Raw genomic sequence first — 21,825 nt, 5'->3', positions numbered from 1 at the left:
AAGGGCACCCTTCACTGAAGATAGATGACCTGACGGACAAAGAGGCAGACATCATGCAGGAAACCGAGCCAACCCCCAGCAGGCCAATCAGAGAAACCAGAAACAAGCTACCAAAGAAGTTAGAGGACTACGTTATGACCATCCACAACACCCATTTCACGCCCAGCTCATATGAAGACATCCTCGGGCTCCCCCGGGAGGAAAAAGAAAAATGGATACTTGCCATGGAGAAGGAGATGGAAAGCCTAAGGAACCTCCAGGTATACTCACCTGCCCAAGTTCCAGAGAACAAAAAACCAATAGGAACCAAATGGGTGTTCAGGGTTAAGACATTAGAGGACAACAAGGCCCTATACAAGGCAAGACTAGTCACGCAGGGTTTCGCCCAAAGATACCCCGAAGACTATACGGACACCTACTCGCCAACCGTCAGGGCGGAGAGCGTCAAAAGCGCCCTGGTGGTGGCCACCATCCTGGGCTTGGAGGTCTTCCAATTCGACGTACAAACAGCGTACTTGCACGCCGAGCTGGATAAAGAAATATACGTCAAAGCGCCGCCTGGGTACAACAAAGGCGAGAACCAAACCTGGCTGCTGAATAAAAGCCTGTACGGGCTCAAGCAGTCGGGCAAAAGGTGGTATGACTGCTTGGCCAAGGCCCTCAGATCCATGGGCTTCGAGGCCACCTCAGCTGACAAATGCTTCTTTACGAGGAGAGAAAACAACACATTCGAAGGTGTGCTCGTTTACGTGGACGACATCTTGTACATCAGCAAACACAAGAACAGGTGTGACAAGTTCGCCACTGACCTGGGTAGCCACTTCTCCTTAAAGTCACTTGGAAAGATTGACAGATACCTAGGGGTCCAAGTGATAAAAACCAATAAGGGCTTCCGCCTCTCCCAGAGAGAAAAGATCATCGAGCTGCTGTCCAAATGCAACATGTCCGAAGCAAAACCCAGCGAGACCCCCATGCAACCCGAGTTCCTGAAGACCATGTATGAGGAATCTGAACCTTTCACAGACAACAAACTGTATAGATCAACGATAGGGTCACTGCTGTACATATCCAACTGGACCAGGCCCGACATCGCCTTGGCCGTCAACCTGCTGTCCAGACATGTAAGCAAGCCTACGGTAACACACTGGAACGCCATCAAAAGACTACTTAGATACTTAAAATTTAGTGCGGATGCCCTACTCTGCCTAGAACCAGAAACATCCGAGGAACCAAAGCTAACCTGCTATGCTGACGCTGACTGGGCTGGGGACGTAGAGTGCAGAAAAAGCACCTCAGGCTACGTGCTACTACTCAACAATTGCCCCATCCACTGGTACACTGGAAAGCAAAAACTGGTGGCCACATCAACTACGGAAGCAGAATTTGTTTGCCTATCAAAGGCCGCAAACAATTTAGTATGGTTCGATGACCTGCTCTGCGACATCTGGGCTGAACCCTCATATCCAATAGTTATCCACGAAGACAACAAGGCAGCGATAGAGATCTCTAGGGCCGATGCCATAGGTCAGCGTTCTAGGCACATTGACATTAAATACAAACACGTCAGGCAGTTTTCAGAGATAGGTTTCATTAGGGCAGTGCACTGTGACACAGAGGAGCAAACAGCAGATATTCTCACTAAACCCCTACCACATAAACAACATGCTTACCTCATGTCAAAAATGTGTGTTTGCTTGTAATTCATGCCTGTACCAGTGTATTCTCTGTATGTATGCAAACACCGCCTCAGGTACCCAGTTAGGCATTTAGAGGGGTTTTTGTCATGATAAATGCCTAACTACTATGTCTCCCTGATCACCCGGACCTTCAAGGGTTAACTAACCACATATCCCATAATCCTTATAACCACTCCTTACCTCTTAACCCCTCCTCCTGGGTACAAAAGGTCCAACCGCATGGTCCACAACTCATTCCAGATGTATACCTGAAAGAGAAAGGTACAAGGTCAGTGACCTCCAGTACCAATAGATCAACAATAAAGCTACAGAAAAGAATTGGAGTCTGTCTCTGAGTTATTGGGCTAGATCCAGCTTATGACAAAATGGTAGCAGAGGTCGGTTGCCCATAACTCCAGACAATGACTGAACCCAACACCTACCCTGAAGAAGCAAACAGAGCACAGACCAGAGCTCTTACCAAGAAGATGGCTGAGAAGCTTGCAACCAAAGCCACAGCCATGGAGGAGACAGAAGCTGGAAGTGAGCAGGACTCCAGCCTGGACTCACAATCAGATGAAGAGGGGCCATCCAAGGAGATCACCGCCCCGGAAGAAGAAACAGCACAAATAATGAATAAATTCAAACTCTCCATCCTGAAACTGATGGAGGCAAGCAGCGACAAAGAAAACCTCATCGCGGACCTTCAAAGCCTCTTCGAGCAACAAGAAGCAGCGATTGAGGCCCCAAAGGCCACCGAGAAAAAAAAAACCAGCAAAAAAGGGTAAGCCACCCCAACCTGATGATCCTGAGCCGGCAGAACCCATTTCCGTGCCCCCCTCCCGGCGGCCATCTTGGGACGAGCACCAGCCAATGGGAAGCCAGGATTTTAATCCCTTGGCGCGAAAATGCCCGAACCCCGAAACAGACGAGGGGGACTCAGAAAGCGACTACGAAGAGCCCAGCTCTGAAAGCGACCACGAAGAGACCACAATAATAAAAAGAAAAACGCCTACCGATCTCGAATTGCAAAAGGCAATCGAGACCATCACCGCTGCCCTAGGCTCCGCTTTCGAGCCTCCCGCGGCACTCAATAAACCAAAGAAAAATCCTGGAAAGCACAAGAAGGCCAGGACAACCAACAAAAACCAGGCAACCGAGTCACAATCAACTAAAAACACCGCACACACCAACAACCGGCACAGAAGACCGCCCACCTGCAGGAAGAATCGACCGCAGGACTCGAACTCACCACCCACTACACCAACAGCGCGAGGCCCGAGGGAGAAGAGGAGAACCGGCTACTCACCCACGCCACGACATCCATCAGGCCAGTCCACGCGACCAGGGACCAGCGACCACGAGGGAGGATCCGCCGCCGCCGCCGCCATTACCGCCGAGCCGCTGAGTGCAGGGAATCCTCAACCTACGACCTCCGCTGCTGCCGCACCGCCGACCCGCGAAAGTCCTCGACTTGCGACCGCGTCGCCTCCTCACCTTCTGCCCTTCTTCGCCGGGGATCCGGCCATCCAGCAGTGGTGTCCAGCCTCAGGGGGAATCTTCGGACCCACCGGGGGTGGGTCCAGCCTCCCACCGACAGGCCTAGGCCTAGGCCTGGGAGCTCCAGCAACAGGAACCTCACCCGATGGACTCCAACGCGGAATGAGCTTCGCGCATGCCCAGTACCTGCCTGTAACAAGAGAAGCAAGTTACATAGATCCAAGCAAGTACAGAATGGCCACAGACATCCCAAAGCCTTATTGTGAGTTTAATCACATTTTGGACCATGGACAGCTCCCCCCAGTAAGTAACCTTACTAATATTTCTGGGGCAAATTATACCAATTTGCCAAAATTGCAGTTAGATGGGGGTAATATTATAGAATGGAGCCAGCAATTAAGAGTTGCTCTCATGAGAGAGAATGCACTGTTCCTAGCTAACAGACCTCCCCAAAAGCCCTGGTCACTGGAAATTGACTGCATTCATCACAGGGCATTTTGTATCATGTTAACCTCCATTCCATCTGCTATGTATCCATCTATTGAGGACAATCTAACTGTTTATGATATTATGCAAAAACTATGTAACCTATTTTATAGCCAAAGCAGAGCCACTACCACTAGACTATCTAGGGAGTTCCACTCCACCAAGCATAAGGCAGGGGTCCCCATGAGTGAGCACATCTTAAAAATGAATGCTGCAAGGGCAGAACTCATGCAGAGGGGGGGAAATCATCACTGAAGAGAGCATGATAAGCATAATCATAAACTCTCTTGATAGCAGCTGGGACATCTTCATGACCCAACTAAATAGCCTCAACTTGCAATACCTCACACTAGGCGCACTGACCAGTCAGCTCGTTGCAGAGGACACTCTGAGGAGGGAACGCCAACTAGCCAAAGGGGACCCTAGACCCACAAAAAGAGTGGATTTCCAGGATAGGCCCAGGGATACCTCAGAATGTTATTCTTGTGGATCAAGGAACCACTTAAAGAAGGATTGCCCCAGGAACCATAGGGATAGGGGACAGCACGACAGTAGAGGGGGAAGGTCACCTGAACGCAGGCACCCAAAGGAAAGAGGGCGAGGGTGGTCACCCAACCCCAGGAAACACCACGAGCGCAGAGACCACTCCAGGGACAGTAACTCTGGCTCCATGTATGGGATCAGGCACGATGACCCAAATGACAAACATAAGGCAGAGAGAAACACATGGCTCCTGGATTCAGGGGCCACAAGTCACACTACTTGTAACCCAGAGCTGCTAGACTCACTCACAGAAATAGACTCAGAAATAAAGGTGGCAAACCAAAGCAAGGTCAAAGTAGTGGGGAAAGGAAACGTACACATCACACAGGTAGGGGACCTAAAAGGAGTACTGTACGTACCAGAAATTCCCCACAACGTGCTAGCCATCACAAAGCTGACACGAGACACAAATATAGAAATAAAATTTAAAGATGGAAAGGCACACTTGATCAAGCAAGGGAAAGAGATAGGAAAGGTAACCATACACGAGGGGCTTCCCTACTTCACACCCAACGCAAGGGAGGAAGAAGGCATTGATGCCAGCACAAACCACAAGGTAGATAAGTATCCAGAAACAGAGGGGGTGCAGCAGGAGGCAGGATGTAGCCATGAGAAGACAAACAAGTCTGTATCTATCGGCAAGCCATTGCATGATAACTGCGCCCACCTCCTCCACAGGAGACTGGGACACATAAGCTTCCCCATTGTAAAGAAAATGACGGAATGTACCGAAGGTCTCAAAGTAAAGAACTGCGAAAACTACTTAGAGTGTTCAGTTTGTAAGCGTTCCAAGATCAAGGTTAAGGCCATTCCCAGGGGATCCAAACGAACCACGGAATACCCCTTCCAATTGGTGCATATGGACTTGGTAGGGCCAATGAAACCCTCTGTAGGACATAGGAAGCGATTCTTCCTCACGATTGTGGATGACTACACCAGATACGGGTATGTCTACTCCCTCAGACACAAAAACGAAGTGTTCCAAAGGTTTAAGGAATTCCACAGAAGAGTAGATATGCAACATAACATGAGAATAAGGCAGATAATGACTGATAGGGGCTCAGAATTCATGGCCAAAGAATTCACAAGGTGGCTGAGGGAGCAGGGCATAGCGCATTACACCTCTTCACCTTTCTCCCCCTTTCAAAATGGAGTCTCAGAGAGAAAAAACGGGGTGTTGCAAACCATGATGAGATGCGCCCTGGAGGATGCTGGGATGGGGCAGCATTTCTGGTCAGAGGCATTACACTACGCTAATTACACCCTGAATAGACTGTGGTCAAGCTCTATCAATAAGACACCATACGAGATGCTGTATAACAGAAAGCCCAACATTGCACACTTGCACATATTCGGCGCCCCAGCTGATGTCCACATTCCCAGACAGCTAAGAAGAAAAGGGGAGAAATTATCAAAAAGGTTAAGGTTCGTGGGTTACGAACCGGGCACAAAGGGCTACAGATTTGTCGACAACAATAACCGTTTTGTGGTTTCCAGATCAGCCAGTTTCCACGAAAACGCAAACTGGTCGAGGGTACACTCCAATGACATCCCAGCCAATAGGGTCACGTTCGAGCATGGCCAAGAGGAAAGGGAGGTCAGAGAGGTCACAGGGCACAAAGCCAACCACCGCAAGGCAAGCGTCAAAGGTTGGAAAGAAGGGCACCCTTCACTGAAGATAGATGACCTGACGGACAAAGAGGCAGACATCATGCAGGAAACCGAGCCAACCCCCAGCAGGCCAATCAGAGAAACCAGAAACAAGCTACCAAAGAAGTTAGAGGACTACGTTATGACCATCCACAACACCCATTTCACGCCCAGCTCATATGAAGACATCCTCGGGCTCCCCCGGGAGGAAAAAGAAAAATGGATACTTGCCATGGAGAAGGAGATGGAAAGCCTAAGGAACCTCCAGGTATACTCACCTGCCCAAGTTCCAGAGAACAAAAAACCAATAGGAACCAAATGGGTGTTCAGGGTTAAGACATTAGAGGACAACAAGGCCCTATACAAGGCAAGACTAGTCACGCAGGGTTTCGCCCAAAGATACCCCGAAGACTATACGGACACCTACTCGCCAACCGTCAGGGCGGAGAGCGTCAAAAGCGCCCTGGTGGTGGCCACCATCCTGGGCTTGGAGGTCTTCCAATTCGACGTACAAACAGCGTACTTGCACGCCGAGCTGGATAAAGAAATATACGTCAAAGCGCCGCCTGGGTACAACAAAGGCGAGAACCAAACCTGGCTGCTGAATAAAAGCCTGTACGGGCTCAAGCAGTCGGGCAAAAGGTGGTATGACTGCTTGGCCAAGGCCCTCAGATCCATGGGCTTCGAGGCCACCTCAGCTGACAAATGCTTCTTTACGAGGAGAGAAAACAACACATTCGAAGGTGTGCTCGTTTACGTGGACGACATCTTGTACATCAGCAAACACAAGAACAGGTGTGACAAGTTCGCCACTGACCTGGGTAGCCACTTCTCCTTAAAGTCACTTGGAAAGATTGACAGATACCTAGGGGTCCAAGTGATAAAAACCAATAAGGGCTTCCGCCTCTCCCAGAGAGAAAAGATCATCGAGCTGCTGTCCAAATGCAACATGTCCGAAGCAAAACCCAGCGAGACCCCCATGCAACCCGAGTTCCTGAAGACCATGTATGAGGAATCTGAACCTTTCACAGACAACAAACTGTATAGATCAACGATAGGGTCACTGCTGTACATATCCAACTGGACCAGGCCCGACATCGCCTTGGCCGTCAACCTGCTGTCCAGACATGTAAGCAAGCCTACGGTAACACACTGGAACGCCATCAAAAGACTACTTAGATACTTAAAATTTAGTGCGGATGCCCTACTCTGCCTAGAACCAGAAACATCCGAGGAACCAAAGCTAACCTGCTATGCTGACGCTGACTGGGCTGGGGACGTAGAGTGCAGAAAAAGCACCTCAGGCTACGTGCTACTACTCAACAATTGCCCCATCCACTGGTACACTGGAAAGCAAAAACTGGTGGCCACATCAACTACGGAAGCAGAATTTGTTTGCCTATCAAAGGCCGCAAACAATTTAGTATGGTTCGATGACCTGCTCTGCGACATCTGGGCTGAACCCTCATATCCAATAGTTATCCACGAAGACAACAAGGCAGCGATAGAGATCTCTAGGGCCGATGCCATAGGTCAGCGTTCTAGGCACATTGACATTAAATACAAACACGTCAGGCAGTTTTCAGAGATAGGTTTCATTAGGGCAGTGCACTGTGACACAGAGGAGCAAACAGCAGATATTCTCACTAAACCCCTACCACATAAACAACATGCTTACCTCATGTCAAAAATGTGTGTTTGCTTGTAATTCATGCCTGTACCAGTGTATTCTCTGTATGTATGCAAACACCGCCTCAGGTACCCAGTTAGGCATTTAGAGGGGTTTTTGTCATGATAAATGCCTAACTACTATGTCTCCCTGATCACCCGGACCTTCAAGGGTTAACTAACCACATATCCCATAATCCTTATAACCACTCCTTACCTCTTAACCCCTCCTCCTGGGTACAAAAGGTCCAACCGCATGGTCCACAACTCATTCCAGATGTATACCTGAAAGAGAAAGGTACAAGGTCAGTGACCTCCAGTACCAATAGATCAACAATAAAGCTACAGAAAAGAATTGGAGTCTGTCTCTGAGTTATTGGGCTAGATCCAGCTTATGACAAGAAATACATTTAAAAAGGGAAAAAAATACTCCTCACCCCTAGTATGTATGTACCTCAATCTTGGGTCCTCTACCAGAGACCTGGGAGTTTAAGGGTCTGCACAATATTTTAGCTGTTCCTAATACTGTACTATTCTGGTCAGGGATTACTGATTTTATTCTTGGGATCTATTGGACCCACTTTCCTAGTTTAGGAGTCATAGCCCTGAGTAGTCCTACCACTATTAGGACCACTTTGCTCCTACTATCATTGGGACTACTTTATTTGTTTGTTTGTTTGTTTGTTTGTTTGTTTGTTTTCATCAAGCATGTATTAGATATCAGATATAAGTATAAACATGATTATGAATACATGAAATGGATATGAATAAAAGGGAACATTAGGACATGGACGGTAGGCATGCTGGTGCGCTTATGCAGACCCCTTACAGACCTCTTAGGAATGGGATGTGGTTGACAGTAGACAGTCTAAGGCTAAAGTTTTGGGGGTTTGGGGAAGAAACCACAGAGTCAGGTAGTGCATTCTAGGCATTGACAACTCTGCTACTGAAGTCGTATTTTCTGCAATCAAGTTTGGAGCAGTTTACCATAAGTTCGAATCTATTGTGTGCTTGTGTATTGTTGTCGTTGAAGCTGAAGTATTCACTGACAGGTAGGACATTGTAGCAGATAATTTTATGTACTACGCTTAGGTCGGACCAAAGACGGCAAAGTTCTAAGTTGTCTAAGCCCAAAATTTCAAGTATGGCGGCATAAGGTATTCTCCAGCTTTTCATGCTCTTCCTTCCTGTTGTTACTGTCACTTGGCATTGCTACATCTATCACCACCTTTGTCTTCTGGTCCTCATCTGCAACCATTATGTCAGATTGATTGGCTAGTAATTGCCTGTCTATCTGGATCTGGAAGTGTCACAGGGTCTCAGTCCTGTTATTCTACACGACCTTCCATCCGGAATCTCCCATCCGGACTTGGGAGGGTCTAGCTCATATACTGTGCAGATTTTCCTGTACACAATGTCAACTACTTAGGTTGTGCCATTCGGTGTATACTGTTCCTGCCTGTATCTTACACCCTACTTCTATGTGTTGGTTTGTCTCCTCTGCATAGTCTACACCTTACTTCCTGTCTCGTGTGGTAGACTTCTGCTTCTATGGATCTGGTGCTTAGTGCCTGTTCCTATGCTGCTATGATCAGTGTCTCAATGCTGTCTTTTAATCCAGGCCTTTCCAGCCACTGATAGGATTTTCAAATGTCTGCCACCTCAGTTATATGTTGCATTTGGGTAGAAACCTCTGTATATTGTGAGGAGCTTCAGATTTTCACTTTGGCAGCTTCTATGTCCTTCTTTAGCCAGCTCACTTCACGGACAAAGTATCTGATTACTGGCAGTTTAAGAACATGTTGATGGCATAGATCTTGTTTTCCCATTGATTTGTCTCTTCATGATCTGCCTTATCCTTTGCTGATATTTGGATGTTGTTATTTTCCTTGTCTCCCCTTATGGTTCCCATGTGACTATGGGATACTAAGATATTTGTATGTGCTGTATGTGTCTGCTGTATTGCCTACTATTGTCTACATCAGTGATGGCAAACCTTTTTGGCACCAAGTGCCCAAACCGGAACACACATGTATGTATGCGCGTGCATGCTCCGGAGCACCGGAAACCCGAAGACCAGCTGGCTGACGTGTGCATGCCTGTTTTTTGAGCATTTTTAGCCATTTTCAGGCTGTTTTTGGGCCATTTTCAGGCTGTTTTTCAGTGCTCTGGTGCCCACAAAGACCAGCTGGCCACTCCAGCACCTGCCAAGAAAAACAGCCCAAAAATGGCCTGAAAATGGCCCAAAAAATGGCCCAAAAACATTTTGGGGGGCATTTTCAGGCTGTTTTCAGGTCGTTTTCCAGTGCTCCAGCACCCGCAAAGACATGCTAGCTGACATGCCAGAAACCAGAAGAGCAGCTGGCAACAGCGCGCGTGCCCACACAGAGGGGTTTGTGTGCCACCTGTGGCACGCGTGCCATAGGTTTGCCATCACTGGTCTACATAATCAATCATAACTATCTTCTCTATCTGTAGCCAGATGACAGATGACTGTCATCTGGCTACACTTCTCCAGTCTGAATGACATCCTAAAGTCCTAATTGTAGATTCGTGTCAGGTAGATCAGCAATGTTATGTCTCATTTATTCTTAGAATACAGCTTGGTGTTATCCATATGGAAAAAGTAGCTGAATGGTAAGTTCCACTCCTGAACTTGTACCCATATCCCATCCTTGGAATTATCTGGATGAAGGTGTTCAAGCCTAGGCAGAGTATCAGCAGTAACAGTGCATCAGTTTGGTATATGTTGCACTTGATGGCTACTTATGTGAGTTGTCTTGAGTTGACTTCCAGTGTTGTCTTCTATAACCCCATTGAAGGAGGGCCTTAATATCCTATGGACTTTGAGTAGGGCCTGGTAAGGACAAATCTATGTATGTAGCATTGAGTCATAGGCTTTCCTGTCATCAATCTAGCTGTGCTCAGATTGTTTGGTCTAGACTTTGAGTCTTGAACAACTGCTCTATCTATGAGCAACTGGTGTTTTGTGGCTCTGGTGTTATTCCCAATGCCTTTCTCAGCTGTGCTCATGTAGTGGCCCATATGTTCCTTTAGCTTGGTTGCTGTGATGCTTGATAGGACTTTCCATGTTGTGGGGAAGCAGGTTGTTGGCTGGTTGAATGGTACTGTTTCCTTGTAGGGCTCTTTCATGATCAGCACTATTCTTCCTTATGTTAGCTAATCTGGGTGGAAGCCTGCAGCTGGTTCCTCTAAGCTGCTAGCCATTCTTTAGCCTGTAGGTGTGGATCATGTCTGGGTCAGGTGCTGTCCAGCTCTTCATCTTCTTAAACTGCTGCTGGGTGTCTGCTACTGTGATGGTGACTGCTTCTTGTTCTAGGAGATTTCAGTGGTCTGTTCTCCAGTCCTGCAGCCACTTTGCAACTGTGTTATATGGACTGTTTTTCCATATGTTCTTCCAATACTCTTCACTTTCTTCTGTTGCTGGGCTTTGCTATTACTTTGTTGTTGCTTTTCAGTTGGATGGCTCTTTAGAGAACAAGCATCTATCCTTTTTTTCCTTTGCTTCTCTAGTGTAGCTCCTTAGCTTGGTAGCCACCACTGTGAGTTTTTGTTTAGCAGTCTCTTGAGCAGGGGTGTCAAACTCGATTTCATTGAGAGCTGCATCAGGGTTGTGTTTGACCTTGGGGTGTGGCCAGAGTGGGCATGGCCAGCTCGACATGTCGACAGCTGTTCTCAACATGTCGGGGCACCTGTGGTCCAGATCTAAGCTTGGTTTTTGCTGGCAGAGGCACCGCGGGCTGCTTCTTTGCTGTGCCAGGGTGGCCCCATGGTCCAGATCTAAGCACCCCACAGGCTGGATCCGGCCTGCGGGCCTTGAGTTTGAGACTCCTCCTGTAAACTTTAGATAGAGTCAAGGTCTTATATTTCTTTCAGTAGCTAGGTCTTATCTTTAATCTTCACACCTTCTGTAATTCCATCAGCTGTTTAACCTCTGTCTGAGTTATCTTGATCTTAGCTTTTAACCTCATTTTCCAGGAAGGGGGTGGTGGTTTATAATGTAACTACAATTGAACCATAATTTTTAAGCATAATTTGTTGTTTAAAAATTGGGTCATAATGATGAAATAAAAGAAAGTTAAAAATTCTAAAGTTAGAAATATATAGTATAAGTGACACCAGTTTTTTTTTTCATGTAATTATGTATAAACACTGCATATCTGATGTCAAACAGAATTGTCATTATATTTTTATGTATATATAATAAAATATATTTTGCCGTGAGAGGGTGACCAATGTTTACATCTGAGTTCAAAATGGCTTAGTTTTCTACCGCTGATGTGAGAGGTCAGTGGGACTAAAATGACGTGTACCTCTGATTGATACTCTCTCCATGGGACCCTGGATAGCTAGGACATGCCTACCAGCTATGGACTATCCAGCTACAAAATATACTCATTGGGAGAACTCCTCAAACTGCGAGATTCCCCCCTCTCGCAGGTCTGGCCCTCTGCTTTATCGAGGGCCTATCTCGATGACAGACTTTGGAGTCCGGAGAGATGGCATACAGCAAAAAGAGGGTTATGGGGTTTTTTAGGGAAATTTTTTAATAGGATTTTAAGGGATTCTGGGAGGGGGGTAGGTTACGTGGGTTTGGGGGAAGACCCGCCGGGGAGGGTATCTGGGCCAGCTGAGGGGCGTGGCATGGGAGGTGCAGACTCAGGGGTCAAGGAGTGGGTTAGAGCTTATGATACAGATGGCCATGACATCGATACTGTAGGTGGGAGGGGCAGATATGGCGGGAGCAGGGGGCCACATCATCTTGTGGGAGTGCGTCCTCGCTGGTTGCAAGCGGTGGCACGCTCCAGCCCCCAAAGCTCTTCTCGTTCCCCAGGTTGTACGGAACCTTGGGCCCCAGGCCTTCGGCTGATGCTGTTCAATGCCAGGTCCGTGGTAAATAAAGCCCCCCTCGTTTGTGACCTTATTCAGGAGGGGGGTGCGGACCTGGCGGGTATTACGGAGACCTGGTTGGGCCAGGAGGGCGGAGCCCCCCTTGTTGATATGTGCCCACCCGGTTTCCGTGCATTCCATTAGCCAAGGTCATAGGGGAGGGGCGGAGGGGTGGCGGTTGTCATTAACGAGGGTCTTGGACCGAGGGAGGCCACTGTTCCTCAGACGGCTGGATGTGAGTCCCTCCTTGTGAAGTGGGGTCATAGGGTGCAGTTGGGCTTGCTAGTCACGTACCTGGCTCCCTGCCACATGGCAGCAGCCCTGCCCGAGCTGCTCGACGTTATAGCCACAGTGGCGGTTGACACCCCCAGGCTTATGGTCATGGGGGATTTTAACCTGCCATCAGTCGGCGAGACGTCTGAGATGGCTCGGGAGTTCATGGCTTCCATGATGGCTATGGACCTGACCCAGTTAATTTATGGCCCTACTCACAGGGGGGGACACACACTGGACCTGGTTTTTATCTCTGGACAGTGGTTGAGTGATCTCGAGATAGGGGATATAGCGATTGAACCCTTGTCATGGTCAGATCACTCCCTCCTTCACCTGGACCTTTGAACCGCCACACCCCGCCGCAGGGAGGCGGAACCGACCAGGTGGTTCCGCCCCAGGCGCCTGATGGATCCTGATAGGTTCCAGATGGACCTTGGGCCATTTCCTGAGGTTCTGGCACACGACTCGGCTGAGGACTTAGTAGCCGCCTGGGATAGGGCGGCTGCTGGGGCTTTGGACCGAGTCGTGCCTTTGCGGCCTCTGACCTGGCGCCGGTCTCACCTGGCTCCTTGGTATACTGAGGAGCTGAGGGAGATGAAGTGCCGGAAAAGATGCCTAGAGAGCAGTTGGAGGGCTAGTCGTTCTGAATCCGACCGGACACTGGTAAGATCTCATATTAAGAATTACCTAGTGGCGATAAAAGTAGAGAAGAGTAACTACTTTTCTGCTCTTATTTCGTCATCAGATAATCGCCCTGTTTAGGGTGACCCGTTCCCTGCTCCACCAGGGGGCACGGGAGGACCCCTTGGAGGGTAGAGCTGAGGATTTTGTACAATATCTGTATGACAAAATCGTTCAGATTCGGGAACAGCTGGACTCTGACTGGGTAGATCCAGGGGAGATGACAGGGGCAAGTCCTGAGAATATTATATGGGAAGAGTTTGATCCTGTGACTCCCGAAAGCGTGGACAGGATACTGAGCAGACTGAGTGCAGCCACATGTTTATTGGACCCGTGTCCCTCCTGGTTGGTACTGGCCTCCCGGGAGGTGACGCGAGGCTGGCTCCAGGGGATTATTAATGCTTCCTTGAGTGAGGGTGTCTTCCCCGCCACCTTGAAAGAGGCGGTGGTGAGGCCCCTCCTCAAGAAGCCCTCCCTGGACCTGGCTGTGTTAGCAAATTATCGTCCTGTCTCCAACCTTCGCTTTGTTGCGAAGGTTGTTGAGAGTGTGGTTGCACGACAGCTGCCTCAGTACTGGATGAATTGACTTATCTAGATCTGTTCCAGTCGGGCTTCAGGCCCGGGTACAGCACAGAGACGGCATTGGTCGCATTGGTTGATGATCTCTGGAGGGCTCGGGACAGGGGTTGCTCCTCTGTCCTGGTCCTATTAGACCTCTCAGCGGCTTTTGATACCATCGACCATGGTATCATGCTGCACTGGTTGGAAGGGTTGGGGGTGGGGGGCACTGTTTTACAGTGGTTCTCCTCCTTTCCGACCGGTCGCAGTCTGTGTTGACAGGGGGGCAGAGGTCGACCCCGAGGCCCCTTGTATGTGGGGTGCCGCAAGGATCGGTCCTCTCGCCCCTTCTGTTCAACATTTATGTGAAGCCGCTGGGTGAGATCATCCGTGGTTTTGGGGTGAAGTACCATCAGTACGCTGATGACACCCAGCTGTACATCTCCACCCCAGACCACCCCAATGATGCCCTTGAGGTGATGTCCCGGTGCCTGGAGGCCGTACGGATCTGGATGGGGAGGAACAGACTCAGGCTCAACCCATCCAAGACCGAGTGGCTGTGGTTTCCGACGTCCCGATATAGTCAGTTGGCGCCATCTCTGACTATTGGGGGCGAGTCGTTGGCCCCCACAGATGGGCTTTGCAACTTGGGCGTCCTCCTGGACTCGCGGCTGTCTTTAGAAGAGCATATGGCGGCCGTGGCCAGGAGGACTTTTTATCAGGTTCGCCTGATTCACCAGTTGCGTCCCTTTCTGGATTGGGACTCGTTACGCACGGTCACTCACGCCCATGTCACCTCACGCCTGGATTATTGCAATGCTCTCTACATGGGGCTCCCCTTGAGGAGCACCTGGAGGCTCCAATTGGTCCAGAATGCGGCCGCGTGGGTGGTGACGGGAGCGATGTGGCACTTCCATGTGACCCCCCTCCTGCGTGAGCTGCACTGGCTCCCAGTGGTCTTCTGGGTGCGCTTCGAGGTTTTGGTTACCACCTTTAGAGCGCTCCATGGCTCAGGACCAGGGTACTTACGAGACCGCCTTCTGCCACCAGTAGCCTCTCACCGACCAGTTTGCTCCCATAGAGAGGGGCTCCTCAGGGTGCCGTCGGCCAAACAATGTCGACTGGTGGCCCCCAGGGGGAGAGCCTTCTCTGTGGGGGCACCTGCCATCTGGAACGAGCTCCCCCCGGAGATACGGAGGATCCAAGACTTACGCATCTTCCGCCGCGCCCTAAAAACGTTTTTATTCCAACAGGCTGGTCTGGCCTAACTCTCCCTTTTAAATTGACTTTTAAATTGGGTTTTAAATGTTTTTTAGATAAATTGGATGTTTTTAATTTGTTTTTTGAGCCTAAATTATTTAATCTGTTTTTAATAGTTTTTTAACTTTTGTATGTCTCTGTATTTTATTTTGGCTGTTCACCACCCTGAGTCCTTCGGGAGTAGGGTGGTATACAAATATGATAAATAAATAAATAAACAAATAAATAAATAAAAATCAATAAAATATTTTTTTAAAAAAAGAAAGTTATATAAATTCAGTGTGAATATGTTTTGCTTGATTCTAGTATTGGAAAATACATATCCTTGATAGAAGACAGAAGACTATATTTTTCAAGGACAAAAAAACCAACACCACTCATTAATGACCACTACTGTAGTTCTGGTCATTTCTATTAATTTATTTGTCATGAATTATCATATAGTTAAATGATCTCCAATGAAATATCAAACAAATTATATATATTTCTAATATTAAATAAAGCATCAAGCACATATACAAAGTTAAAAACACCATACATAAAATGTAGTTTTAAATCTTTTGACAAAATGCTTAATGCAAAAGCTAACAAATGTAAACATATTTAGAATTATCCAGTAGAGGGAGCCACTAAACTTTACACATCCACATTTTTGGGAAATGAACTGTTATTTAGTTGGAACAGATGACATTTAATCTCAATTGATTTAGTATGCATTGACTATCAGTACAGTTTGAATACCAACCGAGTGGGGTGGGGCAGGGCAGATTTCCCTTCCACGTAACAGAGAATTTCTATCATAAAAAAAAATCTGTAACAAAGATAAATGCTGAAAAGAAAGGTAAGGGGATGCGTTATCTTCAAATATGAAAAATTACTCTAACCAAAGCACATAGAGCACTCTACTTGTAAATTGTATAGATTACAAAGCATTGTAATGACCATTAAAAATCCACCAAATATTAAAGCAGTTTTGAAAATTGTTTGGAAGATGCGGTTTAGCTTTTGTACAATACAAATGTCCACAAAATGCCACCAATGGCATTGTACAATGTGCTCTTATAGGCAATTACAGCATTGTTTCTCAACCATAGCAACTTAAAGATTTAAATGTCAACTCTGAAAATTTCTCAGTCAACACTGCATTTGATGTATCAAATTCTCTCTTCTGTTGCAATTCTGGGGAAAGCAATGGGAACCATACCTGGTATAAATTAATCTTCTTAATACAAGACTCTATTGTTGATTAATTTCTCATCTTTTTATAGGCCTCAGAGCCGGTTGACAACTGCACAAGTGAAGGAGAGATCGAAGAAGACCAGAATTCTTCAATCACAGATACACCAGAGCTGGAGATATGTGGATCAGGCCAGGAAACAGATGAAGACTATTTTGAAACCCAGTCACATCAAAGCGAATCACTGTCAGATATCAAGACAGAGCCTTATGAAAGTGTGTCAGACTCTGAGTCCATTGCCAGTGATGTCACTAGAGAACCCAATCTTTCTTCAGAAATAGAAGAAACATGGCATAAGTATTCCAAAACAAAAGGAGATAGGTCTCCTCCCAAGTGTTTCACAAAAGAGTTTGGATTTATTCAGAAGGAAAGTGTGGAATTCCCTTCAGTCTTACATGTAGCAACAAGCAAATATGCCTTGGAATTATTAGCACCAGAATCCAAAATTGAAGACGTCAAAAGAAAAGAGCAGATATTACCTTACAGTATTACATCCACAGGATCAAAGGCTAATAAAAATGATTTTGTGTTACAGACTGAAGCTTTGTTAAAAGTGGGGACAAAATCTGCAAACAGAGAGGCCCACTTCTATACCCATTCAGAGGATCAAATTAAAGGTGCCAGTAGAAAAGAGAGAATGAGCCCAGAAGCAGTAACATTGGTTAATCTCAGAACAAACTCTGAAAGTTCTTTGAATTTTTCTGAAACTTGCTGTTCCTGCTCAGAAACAGTTTCCAGAAATAGTTTGCCTAATATTCATTTAGAAACAAATGGAAGTTGGAAAAGACATAATGAATCTTCCAAAATGAGGTATAAAAAAGATTGTATATTTAATACTGAGTATAGTCAGAAGAATATTTTTGACAATGAAAAAAATGTAGAAACAAATTTGTATTGCAGAAAGCAGAAACTCACAGATTTTAAATCTACATTTTTGGTGCCTTCCATAAAGTCAGGAAATTTGGCAATGAAATCATGGCATAGTTCTGGAAATATAAACGGTCAAGATATTAGAGAACATATCAATGATTGCCTTTGTCTGGCAGATAAATTAAGCCAATCATGTTCCACATTGTCCCTAAAAGAACCAGATCATGTTCATATTAAGGAAAACAGAGACTGTTCAAAATCCTTAAAAGTGGGAAAAGACACAAATATGAAAGGGTTTTTTCTTACTCCTCACTTGATTTCAAATGAAAATATACAGAAGCAAACAGAAAACTCCCATGGGACCAACAAATCCCAGCTCTGTGGCCTTACAACAGAAGGAACAGATACATCTGAATGTCAGTCTTTGGTATTAGCCCACCTGCCAAATTCCTCAGAAAACAATTCTAAAAAGAAGAAATTTTCAAATATGGGATGTATATCAACACATGTAAATGACAATATAGTGTTAAAAAAACATCTGAAATCAAAGGATCAGATAGAAATTAAAGGGTTGTCTCCAAATCACATTAGTTCTGAATCTCACAACTGTGATGTTCATGTCTCAGAAAGATACATAGATAAATGCAATGTGGCAAATAAATATGACCATACTTGTGTTGTTCATGCTTCCATGATTAATGTAGACGTGAACAAGGAAAGCAAATGCATCAAAACTCAAAACCTTGAGGCTTTTCTTAGAGCATCTGAAGTGAGAAGTGGGCCAAATGTAGGCCATGAAAAGGCAGTTGAGATTCTGACATCAAATGGAAAAGATTTTAGAGAACAGGAACCCAGTACATCCAATATATTAAGATACCCTTTAAATCATCTCAATAATATAGAAAAGAAGGCTTGCAATTGCAGTAATGGTAAAGATGTTGATGTCACTGCTTTTGAAGTAGCACTAATACCACATTATATGTGCCAGAAAGAAAAATCAGATAATATTTCTGAGTTAAAAGCTTTATTGATGGAAACCCCTGGTCAAGAACTATTGCAAACAAATGTTGAAGTTGAGAACTCTTTGGCTAAATTTACTGAGATACTAGAGCATGAGAATTCCAACTCTCATCTCATCACCATCATGGATGCCACAAAATCAGAAGAATCTTCAAACAGAAAGTCCAGTTGTACAAATGACATGTTTTCTGTGCAGGTGTTGCCACACAATGAAGATGAATTCCTGGTTAAGATGGCTCCTGAGAAAAGTTCAAGAAACACACATTGTGAAGCGGATGCAAACATGCTGGACTCACTGTCTTTGCCAGTCTCTGCAAAATCTACGGAAATTAGTTTGGTGAACAATACATCCACAACTAATTTACTTTTAGAAAGTACTGTGCAAACCTGGAAAGAAGAGGGGTGCATAGATATTTTGTCCTTAGCCTTGCCTGAAGCAAATAGAGACATATCACTAAGAAAACCATGTCAGTTGAATGGTGATTCTGTCTTAGAGACAGTACAAATAACAAACCATGAATCTCAAACTCGTGGCTATACAGCAATGGATGAATCTATGATTACAAATGCAGAACAGGATGCTTGTGTAAATATTGCAAGAATACAGGAAATAAATAGTATAAATATATTGTGCCAAGACATTGTTGATGATGATGAGACTCATATTCAAGGAAATAAAATCAATGCTAAGCAAATTAATAGGGAAGAAGACTCCAAAATTTGTGATGTAATACATGAGGAAATTGCTGTTTCTCATATATCAGAATCAGATAAAGTTTTTTCAACAGAAAATTCAAAGTGCATTAGTAAAAACTACGACATGAATGTGAATCCAGATATCTGTGACACTTCAGTGAAAATCAACACACAAGATAATAGCACCAGTGGCCTAGATAATATCAGCATGGGAAGTGCAAATTGTGAAGAGATGGACAATAATATAATTAGCTTTTTTGGTAGTAACAATAGTTTCTATAAGGCAGTGCAGAGAATCAACAAAGTGGGTGCCATAGAAAAGTCTGTTAAGTATTCTAAATTTTTAGCTTTCCCCAAGATGGCATCCTTCAGGAAACCTAAGCTAACATCTCCTGACAATCAAGATAACATGAAAACTAAGGAAGTAACATTTGATAGTGATAAAGCAGATGAAGTAGATGAAGTAGAAGATAATTGGAAAGACCTCAATTCTTCCAGTTCTACTTTGCAAAACAAGGATCAGTGCCTTGCAGAATATTCAGATGACGACGATTTATTCTATGAAAGACCTGCTGGACTTTTCAATAGAATTAGTCTGAGAAAAGCTTCTAGCTCTGGTCGCACACTCTTAGAAAGTGCAGGCACATATTCTTCTTCTCCCATGTTAGCCAGGGTAAAATGTGGAGAAGGAACAACTTTAGGATTTGTAGAGAACAACAATAATGAGTTTACTGAGTACCCTGATGTCCGGAAATCCTCTCCAGAAAATGATTTTAAATGTAACAAAAGCATAGATAGCAAAAAATTCCGGAGCCGTTTGGCCTTGGCCCATAGATCATTTTCAAGTTTTTTTGAATCTAAAACTCTGGAAAAGGAAAATGCTCAACAGAGTCCAAAAATTTCATTAAAAAATGAAAAAGTGAAAGCGCACCAATCTTGGAAAGCTTTTCTAAAAAGCAAAGAGGCAGATAGTCTGAAGCAAAATCCCTGTTCAAATAGGAGCTCTGGAAACTTTAGTAGAAAAACATTGAAGGAAAAAAAGGAGTATCAAAATGGACAAGAATTTTTTAAATACAGTGTTTCTAATGGGTCATCTACAGGAGGTGGGCATTCCTATTCCTTTGGGCCTGCTGATTTTCTACCTATAGACACCAGGAGGAAGAGGAGAGAGTCATCCTATAGCCCAGATTGTAGTGGGAAAGAGAAAATGATGGGGAATGATGGGAATACCTCCTATGAAGAATTCTGGCTGAAATCTCCAATTACTCCAATTGATCTGCAGTCATCATTTCCCCATTTCACTCCTTCTTGCCCCCAGTTGTCAATGTATGAACGTAAAGACATGCCATGCAGGCCTATGAGTCCCAAGCCACAGAGTCCTCGAACAGCTCATCAGCGCATGGGCTTCCATTATCCTGGTAAATTAAGTTCAACTTCATTGATATCTCTTGGAAATATCTCTGTTATTGATGGCGGTTTGGAAGCACCTGAGAGGCCAAAGACATTGAAACCCAGATCTAGTATCTTGCAATCCATGCACTCATTAGATAATGACTATTTGAGAGAAGACAGTGGGATAAGCAGTCAGTCACAGATCAGCTTAAACACTACTACTTCAATGAGTGATATAATCAGAGATGAGGTGAGTTGCTCTGCTGGAAATTATGTGTATTGGCACTGAGTATATGGAGAAGGATGTAAAAAATTTTTTTTTGTTACGTATCTTATGTGGAATTCTGGGTTAATCTGGATGTCATGCTCAACGTTATAAATTTCATGTTTTGAAATAACTTTAGAAACTTGCTCACAAAGACATATGTATCAGAGCTATTCATTTGTGTAAATTTTTCAGAGAATTTGGAAATAAGATGAAACAATAATGTAAGATTCTGGGTATAAGACTGTTCAGAAAAAAATATGTAGCGCTAACTAGTTTGTTTTCATGTTTCATAAGTATGTGAGGATATGGTATTGTCATAGATTTGCTTTCAGAAGTAACCTTTGAAAAATGGTGCTGAAAGAGTGCTTCTTTTCATTTCTAGACAAATGCAGGTTTTTCATTTTAAATACCTGGGTTAAAATTCAATGATGGTAATTTTCTCTGTTACTGTCTTTTAATGAAGGGTTAGGTTTATTTTAAAAAAAAAACTTTCAGTAAAGATGTATTATACGAGGCTACATTATCTGTGCAATTATGCTGCAACCATGCATACAGATCAGGAGACACTTTGCAGGATCCAGAGAAGATTCATATTATCTGCCCTCCTATAGAGAAGACAAAGGGATGGTCAAATATTAAACTACTCCATTAATTCTTGAGAGGCAGAAAGGTATGCTGGCATAAATGGTTCTGTCCTGATGGCTGAGCCCTATTCTGCCAATGTAATAAGAATGGTGCCCAGTGCAGTTCTTTCTATTTAAATGTAGGAGAACTTAAGAAAGCACTTGGTAGCTGTCTCTGACTTTACAGCCCCTTCTACCAAGCAGGAAAGTAGCCTCCAATCATTTTTCCCGATATGTGCTGCAGCAGGTCTCACAGAGAGTAAGGAAGTTTTTGGTGTGTTTAGCCAGCTGTCAAGATGCCTGCCTTATAGGTTATGACATATCAATTAGGCTACAAGCACAAGGGAGACTGTAGGTTGAAATAAGAGTGAATTGATAGGAAAACAGCTCTATCCTAAACTAATGCTGCTAGGGAATGTTAATGAGTCCACATCTGTCCTCATGGTCAACAAACTTAGAAGTAGCCCATAAATTGTAGCCCAGAACAGAGTAGGCAAAATGGTGCTTCCAGAA

General features: G+C 45.1%; 1 protein-coding gene across 2 annotated transcripts in view; it reads left to right on the top strand.

The window, feature by feature from the left end:
* ARHGEF4 (Rho guanine nucleotide exchange factor 4) overlaps window positions 1-21,825 on the top strand; it is a 180,322-nt gene that overhangs the window by 66,249 nt on the left and 92,248 nt on the right. For both annotated transcript variants that reach the window (XM_034439791.3, XM_034439789.3), the window contains exon 3: window positions 16,475-20,671. In XM_034439791.3, coding sequence (XP_034295682.2) covers window positions 16,475-20,671 — 4,197 coding nt within the window. The remainder of the gene's footprint in view (window positions 1-16,474; window positions 20,672-21,825) is intronic.

Source organism: Pantherophis guttatus, chromosome 6 (genome assembly GCF_059756535.1).
Source record: "Pantherophis guttatus breed Tessera chromosome 6, ASM5975653v1, whole genome shotgun sequence".
In the NCBI taxonomy this organism is placed as follows: Eukaryota; Metazoa; Chordata; class Lepidosauria; order Squamata; family Colubridae; genus Pantherophis; species Pantherophis guttatus.
Note: the sequence above shows the minus strand (reverse complement) of the source record. Positions and strands in the feature narration are given on the sequence as shown.